Source organism: Vipera ursinii, assembly GCF_947247035.1.
Source record: "Vipera ursinii genome assembly, chromosome: 2".
Lineage (NCBI taxonomy): Eukaryota > Metazoa > Chordata > Lepidosauria > Squamata > Viperidae > Vipera > Vipera ursinii.
Window position 1 is genome coordinate 44,116,165 of NC_139513.1, and position 12,062 is coordinate 44,128,226.

Below are 12,062 nucleotides of genomic sequence, written 5' to 3' on the forward strand. Positions count from 1 at the left end.
TCCTCGGACAAGCGCTGGCTCTTCGGCTTTGAAACGGAGATGAGCACCGGCCCCTAGAGTTGGAAACGACTAGCACGCATGTGCGGGGGAACCTTTACCTTTACCTTTTATACATTAGCAAAGTTGTTCCTTTCTTTTTTTGCATGTCTTATACATATAATTTTGATCCTACATAGTGTTTTATTCTTTTGCTGAAGCCATGTCCTAATAACACATTTTTAGGAGAATCTAAAATCTTTAGGACAGCATTTTGGTGTAGTAGTTAAGTCACCAGGATAGAAACTAGGAGACTGTGAGTTTTAGTCTTGCCTTCGGCATGAAATTTAGCTGGGTGACTTTGGGCCTGTCATTTTCACTCAGCCCATAATGTCAGGCTCAGGTGACAAGCTGGTCAGGAACCAATGAATCAACACTCAGGAAATCCAAAAACATTTATTCTGCACTTGTAGGAAAATGTTAGGAAGCAAAAAAGTGTTTTATTCCTTTGCTGAAGTCATGTTCTAAAGATAGGACTTTAGACACTACTGTCAAAGGGACAGTCTAGATTTAAATAAAGCAAGTGTAAATGAAAACACAATCTGTGAAGTACCGGTAGTAGATATAAAGAATTTATTTCTTACTATGTGCTGTTAGGCTAGGATATTTAGTTCTAAAATGGTACAACAGTGATGTAAATAATAGTTCATTTATTGTACTGTGTAACATGTTAGACTTTAGGAAATCATAACTGCTTGTTTGTTAGGAAGTAGATAAGGCATTTTTATTGTATGTCCTCTTTTTGAATATACAAATAGTTAAGTGAGCAAAATTAAACTACCGCCTCTTTTGTAATATAGGTGGAAGTTAAATGGAACCATTGTTGACATTGGTATGGATTACCGCTACAGTGTGGTTGAAGGCAGCTTGTTGATCAATAATCCCAATAAAACTCAAGATGCTGGAACATACCAGTGCATAGCAACAAATTCATTTGGAACAATTGTTAGCCGAGAAGCTAAACTGCAATTTGCTTGTAAGTAGAAATTATACAATACATCATATACTGCTTTATTATAACATAATACTGGGAAAGCTATAACATTAGCTATTTTAGAATATTATGTGTTATTCTACTTGGATTTGGAGAATAAATTTTTTAATTGGTTTGGAAATACATTTTGATAGGTCTTGTTTTGGCTAAAATAGTAATAAATGTCGGTAACTTTTTTAGTTGGGTAGAAAAGAAAAAATATCTTTCAATCTAGATCTGATAAGTTGTAACTGTTTAACATTTTCTTAAGCTTCTGAAGAATTCAAATGTACGTGATCTCTCTCTCTCTCTCTCTCTCTCTCTCACACACACACACACACACACACACATATTACATAATACTTCATAAAATTACCTACAATTCAGTGATAATAATTTTTGCCTTTAGTAAGTTACTTAGAGGTTAGCTCTTTCAAATGTCTTTTCTGCTGTCCCAAGGTGTAGCTATATTATAGGGATCGGTGTAATCAACTTATAGGGGAGATGGAAGGCATAAAAATTTAATAAACAAAGAAAAAAACCCATTAAACTATGAATACTTTGTTGATTTTCAATGAGGAAAATAAGAATCAAAAGAGGCTGGTTTTAAAAATGCTGAATCAAGCTTAGAGGTATGGAGCTGAATAGTCTGTTCGGGAGATATGCCCGATAAATAGAACAATACAGATGGTGTAATGAAATGTCTTGTTTTATATTTCAAGGGGAACAAATTAATGAATGCTATCTCTGTTAAGTAGAATGTTGGATAGGTTCTGATTCCGAAGGTTGTGACATTCATGTATGTCATGTTAAGCTGCAATAGATTTGTTAGACACAAATTATATGAACCCAACAATTGCATCTTCTTACACCATTTACAATTTAGTGTTGTGTTAACCCAGCCATTTAGTAATTTAAAAATAATAAATATCTGAGGCACTGTTTACATAGTGCTTAAACATGGTCTGAGCCTGAGTTCTAGGACCTTGCTAGAGGAGGAGAAGCAGAAGTAGCAGAAGTAGCAGCACCTAAAATGCTCTTGGACCTTAGAAAACAAACAAGCACTTGTAACATAACCTCCCAGATGTAACATTTGTTGATAGTTGATAAGAAAGGATATATATATCCTATAAACACACACACATATACATATACATATACATATACACATATACACACATATACATATACATGCATACATACTGTACATACATGCATACATGCATACATACACAAACACCTGCAAATAGAAGTGGAACTATAGGGGGAAAAGTAAGCAAAATTAATACTAATAGTAATAGGTGTCTTGGGTACAATCTAAAAACTTCTGGAATATCACTTGAACACAATTGGCATTGACAAAATCACCATCAGTCAATCTGCAAAAGGCAGCTTTATTCAGAACAGCCTGCATCCTGTAACAATACCTTTAACAACAAATAACAACTTCTGCCTATCTCAGGCCCTCAGGATGGCTCCAATAAGTGGATAATAATGCCAAATCAAATCTAAACATCTGGCTAACTGTGTGACCAACCATAATAATACTTTTTTATATAGTGCAAGTTAGAAAAATTAAGACAAAAAATCACACAATTTAATATTTTCTCTATATTTTATTGAAGAAATAAAAAGAAGCTTAGCTAAAAAACATCCCATCAGAAGGACTAAGGATCTTTTTCATACATTTTGAATATAGTAATGTGCTAAAATATTTTAACCAATTATAAACAATTGTTTCACTGCTGGTAAGTGTTTAGAGTCATTATACTCCCTGTGCTTATACAGTATATCCCTATGTTGGAATAGCTGTCTATAATTGTCTATAACCACTATGTGATATGACTTACGGACTGATTGCTTGATTGATTAAGTGCCATCAAGTCAGTGTTTAATTTTAGTAACAACATAGATTAGTTTTCTCCATGATGATTTGTCCTAGCTTTATCCTTCAGGTCTTCCAGTGGTGCAGCCAACACTGGAACTGAGTTTGTCAAAGTGAATTGAAGCAATTTTCATACTGTAAAAAGCATATTAACTTAATATTAGCATTTCAGCTTTTAAATTATTTCATTAGCTATTTATTGAAACAATTAAACATAGTTATTAAACAACTCCATGCAGAGAGCCTGTTTTCTTTTCTAGAAGAATAATTTAAAATGGTAGCAACATCTGAAGAGGAAGATGTGAGAAAATCATCAGTGCATGTAAATTTTGTGATCTTTGTATCCTTTCTTTTTTTAGTGGGGGGCCCTTTGCTCCCAGAGGAAGGAGGAAAGTTTACTGTTTTCTTCTTCCTTCCTAGGGTAGAATTTATTTATTTATTTATTTATTTATTTATTTATTTATTTATTTATTTATTTATTTATTTATTTACATTTATATACCGCCCTTTCCCGAAGGACTCAGGGCGGTTTACAGGGTGATTAAATTAATTAAATTAAATTGGGGTATGCAAAGGCCTTGGGTCTGCTAATCTATTCTCCCTTCAGCGTAACAGAAAATAAAAGTTATTATGGCACCATCACCTTTGGAGCTTCAGGTTCATCTGACAGATTTACAAAAGGACACATCTTTTTTTCGGCTTACACACATTCTATGAAACTAAATGAGGCTGAAGGAGCTGGTAATGCTTAGCCTTGAGAAAAGATGATTCAGATAGCACTTTTGAAATACCTAAGAGGATGTCATACAGAAAAGGTCAAGACCGTTTCAGTTTTTTTTTCAGAGCCCAGGTAATGGAATAATGGATTTAAACTGAAGGAAAACAGATTTTGATTGGCTGTTAGGATTTTTTTTTCTAACAGAACATTCAGCAGTGGAACTAGTTTCCCATCAAACTGATGTGTCCCTTTATTGTCTGTGCTTGTGTTGGCACTAGACAGCTGTCTGTCTGAAGTGCTTCAATCAGGGTTAGGAATCATTGGGCAAAATTCCCATTTATGATTTTGTGATTTCTCTCTGCTCAGAAGCTAAAGTTCTGGGTGGTTGTGGCGAATTCATAGAGTTGCAGATTTCCCTCAAGATATCTCCAGTTTATTATATGGTTTCTGAATGATATATTTTAATTCATCCTTTGTAAAAATCAGTTTCTGTGGAAGATTTATTTATTTATTTTATTTTATTACATTTATATACCGCCCTTTCCCGGAGGACTCAGGGCGGTTTACAGGATAATTAAAAACCAAAATACAAAAGCTAAAAAACCAAGTTTAAAAAAAAATTAAATTTATCCCTGTGTAAGTAAAACCCCAGTTAAAATAAAATAAAATAAGATAACCTTATAGCATTAATACTGTGGCTTCAAGGTTGGCAGTTTCCCTCTGGTGAGAAGATCTATTTTGTTCACTTTCTTCCTTGCTTGATAATGTCAGGTTGTTATGGTGTCTCACTATTTAGCTAGGCTTTATGGCTAGCTTATGACAGAAATCTGAGAGTTAGACACTAAGCTTGTTTCAATTTGTGATCACAACACACTGAAATCTCTCTTGTGCTTAATTAGCTGTGATACCATTTTAGTCCAAGGGCTCCGATAGCTGATCAAATATCTACTGTCTTATTTTTTTTAATTAAGAAGATTGTCTTTTATAAGCAACAATATTTTAGCTTCTTAGTAATGAAATAGCAAGTGGCGACTCTTATGACCAACAAAACACGTAGCCAAAGTAACAAATTATTTACATCTTGCTTTAAAATAGTATGAGGGAGATAAATAACTCTTTTGAAGTTTGCTCTGTTCCATCCTCCAAAAAAAAAAGCAAAAATGATATGACATTTTATGTTATTTAACGGAGAAGATAACAAGAGAAATGTCTCAAACATTCTTTGTGGACTGCATGTATTTCATACATTTTGCTTTTAAAGAGCAAAGGTAGACATAAGTTCTCATAATGCATTCTTTCCTTACTGACTTACAAATTAGGTGTAACCATCACTACTAAAATGAAATCAGTTGTAAATGATGTTTTGTAGAAAGCACTGGAAATCGAAGCTGACTTCTAAAGGCAAAAAGTTCTTCCTTGCAGAACTGTGTTTTTACAGGCCCTAGCACTGAAAAAAAAAACTCAAATCCTTCCTATGTAGGCATCCACTACAAATTGTATAATGGGAAAATAATGAAATTTGTGTCACAATGCAAAAGTCAGCCTTTAATACTGCATCCCGTTGCTAGGTACGATTACTGAAATCAAGGACTTTGTGTTGTGATATCATGCTTGTACGTTTTGTTATTTGCCGCCCTTGGATGTCTGTGATTTCCTACTGTTAGCTTGAAACAGGACACCTACGGCTTCCCTATGGTTAGCTTGAAATAGAATTGACAATGTTGTTTATCTTTAATAATTGTCTATGGATTTTTATTTCTGTTTTTACAAAAATACTGAATTCTTTTACTGCTACTCAGTGCTTTTTTTGTAAAAGAAAAAGGTGCCGGAACTCACACATGTTATACAACCCGCCTTGCCTACTCTACAAGGTTCCATCCAAAAAAGGTGCCGGAACTCCGTTCCGAGCGTTCTATGAGAAAAAAAGCCCTGCTGCTACTCAGGATGATCTTCATTGGCCATTGTTAATCGATCCTGACCTATTGAAACAGTCAGGCATTGTTTCCACCATAAGTTAGTTTATCCATGAAGTTTCAGAAGTAAGAGTTCATTTTGGCTTAGAATCCGTGCTTTCTGTTATTTCGTCCTTAATGTGTACTGATGATTTTTTTTTTCTGTTAAATGGCTCTGTCTTTTGCGAACAAATTATAACTTTTAAAAAGGAAAGACTAAAGGGTTCCATTTTGAAGGCAAGGGTTTCATTTGGCATATTGTCACTGCACCTTTTAAACTGCTAGTGTCCCACCTGTATGATGGCTGGTGTACAACCAGCCTAAGATCATTCTATTTTGATTGACATGCTTCGGCAGTAACTTATCAAGTGTTCAATCCAGATTGTTTGCTGCTGTGGTTCTCCATTGCTGGGAAACGTGGCATTTTGAAGCATCTGTGTAAATTTGCAAAGAAGTCGGGACAACTCAGCAATTTATTCCTGAAATATGTCCAGGTTACAAACTAATTTTAGTGCAAATGCTAAATTTCTGCCTCCCAAGTTCTTGCCATGTCCTGCAATGTTAACAGATTATTTTTTCCCATTGTTGTTTGACATGATAGTTGCCCTTTAAAATAGAATCAAATATTGTAATGCATTTTTCTCCTTTTGGGGGCACTTTTGTATTTTAATTTTTAAATAAAAATAAAAAGTTGATAGCAAAAAAATGTTATATGCAAAAAAGTAAACTGTGGTCCCCTATTGAGACATGGATTTCAAAGTAAAAATGTTTAGGATTATTTGCTGGGCTAAAAATGCTATTGCTAATCAGAAGTACATGAAAAAAAAGAATAAATATCTAATTTCATTGGTTTGTTTTTTACTGAGAATCCAAAACATAAAAGCATTGTTTTTAGTTGGGTAAGCAAGTGTATTACAGAAATAAATCCTAGATATATTCTGCATATAACTGCATGTAACTGTTGTGAAATCCAGGCTATAACCAAGTCAAAATGGACTGAACTTAATTTACAGTATTCTGAGTTTATGTACAGTCCACCTTATATAGTAAGATTACTGGAACTATATATTATGAAAAGAAAACTGATCTTGTAAAGAAATATTCAATTTTGATTTCCCTCTTTTCTTTGCGTCATAGTCTGCATTACTATAGGCCAGAGTTCTTGATGTGCATACTGACAATTGTGTACATTTGTCTGATCGTGAAAAAAATACTGCCTGGCAATGAATTTTAACATACTGTAACTATTTAAAACTGTATACAGTAGTTATGCTGTACAGGGACTCGGTTATGTTCATGCTAAGGCGTTGTTGGCATATTTGAAGCAAGATTTATGCTAGTTTAATTTGTTTTAGCTGACTAATGCTCTTTGAACTGGCATCCAACTGTTTTCTTTGGCTTAGCCTTTTACCTGTTGTGGGAGTGAATACTCAGTGTTAGTATTGCAGCAAGATTTCTTTATAGCTCTATAATTGTGGGCCTTATTGTAGGGGGATTATTCATCAGCTGGTAGTGTTTGTTTAACAACATATGAGGTTTAGAAATAGACTATTTTTATGTGCCTGCCTGAAAAAGTCCTAGGGCTGAAAGAGTGTGACTGGCTCAAGGTCACTGAACTGGCTTTGCACCTGAAGAGCGACTAAAATTCGGTTTCCTGGGTTCTAGTCTAGTCTATTTAAAGTTTGATTTTTTTTATTACAAAATGGAGTTGCTGCTTTAAAATTATTGGAAGATTTTTCCAGAATATCTTAATATATTATATTAAGAAAACTAGAGTACAGGTAAGTACACACACACACACACACACACACACACACACACACCATACACATATATACACCTAGATATTAAGAAACCTGAGTTACACTTGGAACTGAATGCCTAGGAATAACAAAATGGTGATAAAAATGATAATTTAGTAGTCTAAATACAAAGGTAATTGGAAAAAAATGATTTCCTTTGGTGACACATTCTTATTCTAAAAACAGGCACATCCATGCAGAGAAGTAAATAAGAGCCAACAATGCACTTTGCTTTAAACCAGCAGCTCCCAACCTTTTCTATACCCTGCACCCTTGGAATGCTTCTGATATATTCTTGCACCCCTTACAAAAGTTCAAAATAATGGCAATGAATTATGCATATACACTATAATTTTCAAAACCCAAGTTTTTGCACCCCCTGAAATATCATCTTACACCCCTACGGGGGTGTGAGCACCCCAGGTTGGGAACCCCTGCTTTAAACGATAAGATAGTTCATCCATACATAAAGGAAAGGAGAAAAAAAACCTGATTCAAAGACAAAGTATCAAAACTCAGTAGCGACTACTGAAATGCTAGTATTGATTCATCTAATGATTTCTTTTGAAAAACTTTATTATTGTGGATGATTGACATTGGCTTCTTTATTTTATCTGATGAATGTTGTCGGTGCAAAATTTTGTTCATCACTGTTTATTGAGCTGTCATTGTTTGAGAGACTGATTGAAAAAGCTCCTGAACTTTTTAAAATACTGTTTTCTGGAACTAGCATGTTTCAAAGGCTAAATAACTGATCCAGGAACATTTTGCAAATTATAAATACAGTTGATAAGCAAAGGGTTCACCAAAGCAGTTTTTATGGGAAACAAAACATTATTAAGTAGCCTGGAGAGTAGAAGAAATAGATAAATTTGTTGCAAACTAACAGGGATTTGCCACCCAGAGCTAAGAAATGTTAGAAATGTGGGTGTCCAGCATAGTAAATGGAAAGAATTAGGAATAGAGGAAACAAGATTATTAGTTATTAATTATATAGAAATAATAGGGATCAGTAGATTGTGAGAAAGATAATGCAAGGATTGTGGAGTCCTTGATGTTTTCTAAGCTTGGTTGTATGCTTGCATATTTCACTACCCAACTAGGAACCATCATCAGTGTACGGCATTGGTCGCGCTGGTGAATGATCTCTGGAGGGCTAGGGACAGGGGTTGCTCCTCTGTCCTGGTCCTATTAGATCTCTCAGCGGCGTTCGATACCATCGACCATGGTATCCTACTGCGGCGTCTCAGGGGGCTGGGAGTGGGAGGCACCGTTGACAGGAGGGCAGAGATCCATCCCGAGGTCTCTCATTTGTGGAGTTCCTCAGGGGTCGGTTCTCTCGCCTCTCCTGTTCAACATCTATATGAAGCCGCTGGGCGAGATCATTCGTGGTTTTGGGGTGGGGTATCATCAGTACGCTGATGATACCCAACTTTTTCTTTCCAACCCGAACCAACCCAGTGATGCCCTCTCCGTGATGTCCCGGTGCCTGGAGGCGGTTCAGGTCTGGATGGGGAGAAACAGGCTTCGTCTCAATCCCGCCAAGACTGAGTGGCTGTGCATATTGGCATCTCGGGTTAACCAAGTTATTCCATCCTTAATGATGGGGGGTGAGGTGTTACCCCCCGTCGATAGGGCTCGCAACTTGGGCGTCCTCCTGGATTCACGGCTCAATTTCGAAGACCATATAGGAGCCGTGACCAGGGGGGCTTTTGCTCAGGTTCGCCTGGTGCGCCAGTTGCGTCCCTATCTGGACCGAGATGCCCTATGCACAGTTACTCATGCGCTTGTGACCTCCCGTTTGGACTACTGTAACGCTCTCTACATGGGGCTGCCCTTGAAGACCACTCGGAGGCTTCAACTGGTGCAGAATGCGGCCGCGCGAGTTGTAATGGGGGTTTCCCGATACTCCCATGTAACACCTCTACTCCGTGAGCTGCATTGGCTTCCGGTTGCCCTCCGGGTGAAATTCAAGGTGCTGGTTATCACCTATAAAGCCCTACATGGCCTGGGTCCGGGATATCTGAGGGAACACCTGCTGCCGGCATCAAACGCCCTTCACCCAGTGCGCTTCCACAGGGAGGGTCTGCTCAGGGTCCCGCCGGTAAGAGATTGCCGGCGGGTGACACCCAGGGATAGGGCCTTCTCGGTGGGAGCGCCTGCCCTCTGGAACCAGCTGCCGGTGGAGCTGAGAACTGCCCCCGATCTCCGATCATTCCGCCGGGGCCTGAAGACCTGGCTCTTTGAGCTCTCGGGCCCAGACTGAGGAGAAATTTTTAATTTGGGGTTCTTTTTAATTGAGTACAGGGTCAATTTAATATTTTTTAATTTGGTTCTTAATTTTTGTATTTTGGATTTTTAATTCCCTGTAAACCGCCCTGAGTCCTCAGGGAATAGGGCGGTATATAAATATAACTAAATAAATAAATAAATACTTGATGTTTGGTAGTGAAACATCTGCAAGCAAATAACCATGTTGAAAGCACCAAGGACTCCACACTTCAATCCTCTTATATTCTCTTATATTGAGAGAGTGAAAAGTCTAAAAAAGAATCAAGGATCTCTGGAAGAGAAAGGATGGACGGTGGCCTTCAGCAGTTAAGAGAGAATTCCAATTGGAGAGTTAGGAAAGGGTATGAAAGCCATGGAGCTGTGGAAACAAGGTATCTCCAGGGAATATCCATAAATATATAGAGGTAGAAAGGAAAGAAGCAGAAATTGGCCTGGAAAGAACAGCTTGGCAAAGGAGGAAGAAAAAGAAGTAGACAGCCTAGAAAGTTTCAAGCAGAGAGAGAGAGAGAGAGAGAGAGAGAGCTCATTCATGAGTAAGAGGCAACTTCAGAAGAGCAAGAGAGACTTCAAAGGGAGAAACAGAATATTGAGTAAGTTGTTTGGAAAAATGCTAGATTTGCCGGTGAAGAATATGAAGAACTGGAAGTTTCACTTATAAAAAGAGCCAGAGTACGTTGACTAAAAATAGATTGTGAAGCAGATGGGATTTTGATAGGTCAACAAACAATCAGGCTGAAGAAAGATGGGAGAACCTGGTCCATGAGATTGCAAGGTAGGAAAGAGTTTAATTGCCTTTTTTTGAAGAACATCTTTAAGGAATCTTTCCAGCTGGTGTATGTGTGTGTCTGTGAGTGAAGGGGAAGAGAAACTGATTTGTTAGCCAGCCTCTCGGGACAATGGAATTCATTCCACTTGAGTTTTGTCCTACAGTTGTTGTGCTTGTTTAATTCTATCTGAGCAGTTGTATGGTTATTGAGTCTGTGTGCAATAAAGTAAGCCTATTTTTGTCTATTCCTAACCAAAGACTTATACTTTTCTTGTTAAATTCAGGAAGGAGAGAATCTCCCATTTAGAGTTCTCTCCTGGTGAGAGGTTTGGCAACAAGGATATTTGAAGTGATTTGAGTAGAAGCTTTGGGAGGTTCTCTAGACTAGAGAACCAGCTTCTTCAATGTGGAATGAAGTACTGAATAAAAAAAACAAACCAAGGTTATCTTGGAACAATTATTTCATTAAAATAAAATTAATAACCTCAACCTCATGCATTTGTAGACAATAACCATGGAAACTGGCCTGGATGACTTTGAATAACAGTTCCCTGCTGTTTGTGCTTAAATTGTGACCCTAATTAAGAACATGAATTTTCTTTTTAAATACTGATCATTAGAGGAAATACCTACTTGCCAAGTATTTTCACATATAGTCCAGAGAGTATTTACGTTCATACCAAAATTCATATATAAAAATATTTAATGGCTTTATTTGGACTTTATTCAAAAAAGGGGGAATGGAGAAAGGTGTTTTCCCTCAGGTTATTCATCTGTTTGTGAAGATTGAGGGTAGCTTCAGAAAAAGGATAGTATATTATGTTTTGCTATTCCTCTTAAATGTTACAATAACATTTATTGTAATTAAAAACATGGTTATATAAATAATGAAATCAAACTGTATGAACAGACTTCTGCTCATTAATTGAGACAACTTTGCACCAACTTCTCTTCACTCTTGAAATGTGGGCTGTCCAAAATTTATGTTGACAGCATTTGAGTGACTGTTCAAATGGTATTCATCTGATTTAAGTTTTTAATATATTCACCTTTTAACTTGCTCTTCCTAGTAGTGGTGCATGCAGTAATGTAGCCAACTATACCATAAATAAGACAAATGCATTACAGATAAGTATCCAGCATTTATTTATCTATTAACTTACAAGTAACTCAAGGGGGTAAATTAGGTGTGAATACTCTTTCCTCCTCCTATTTTCCCCAAAGTCAGTGACTGGCCCAAAGTCATGAAGCTGGGACTTTCATGCCTAAGACACAACTAGAACTCACAGTCTTCTATTTTCTAATGTGGAACCTTAAACTAAACTATTTATTTAATTCTTACTTTTGAAAGCCAGTTCTGACATGAAATTCCTTTTTCACAGCAACATCAACAATGAATAGTAGACTCAAGCTACCATTCATCTGAAAAGGAAGGTCATACTTACAAATCAGGTTTAGCTAATTACTGCTGTTATAATTACTCATTTCCTTTTTCATTAGTTAATACAGTTATTATGGATAAGAAAAAAATGGTTAAGTGCTTTTCTCCAGAATAATGTTCTTTTCAAATGAAACTCTGTTCAGTGAATATTAAACTCAAAAGAATAATGTGTGAGAGCAGTATTGTTCAGTAAATAA

The 12,062-nt window shown here is 36.6% G+C and overlaps 1 protein-coding gene across 1 annotated transcript in view; it reads left to right on the forward strand.

The window, feature by feature from the left end:
* Positions 1-12,062, forward strand: part of LOC310635394 (contactin-4-like) — a 284,515-nt gene that overhangs the window by 49,817 nt on the left and 222,636 nt on the right. Inside the window, exon 3 of the mRNA XM_083354280.1 lies at positions 837-1,012. Within this exon, the coding sequence (XP_083210406.1) occupies positions 837-1,012 (176 nt within the window). The remainder of the gene's footprint in view (positions 1-836; positions 1,013-12,062) is intronic.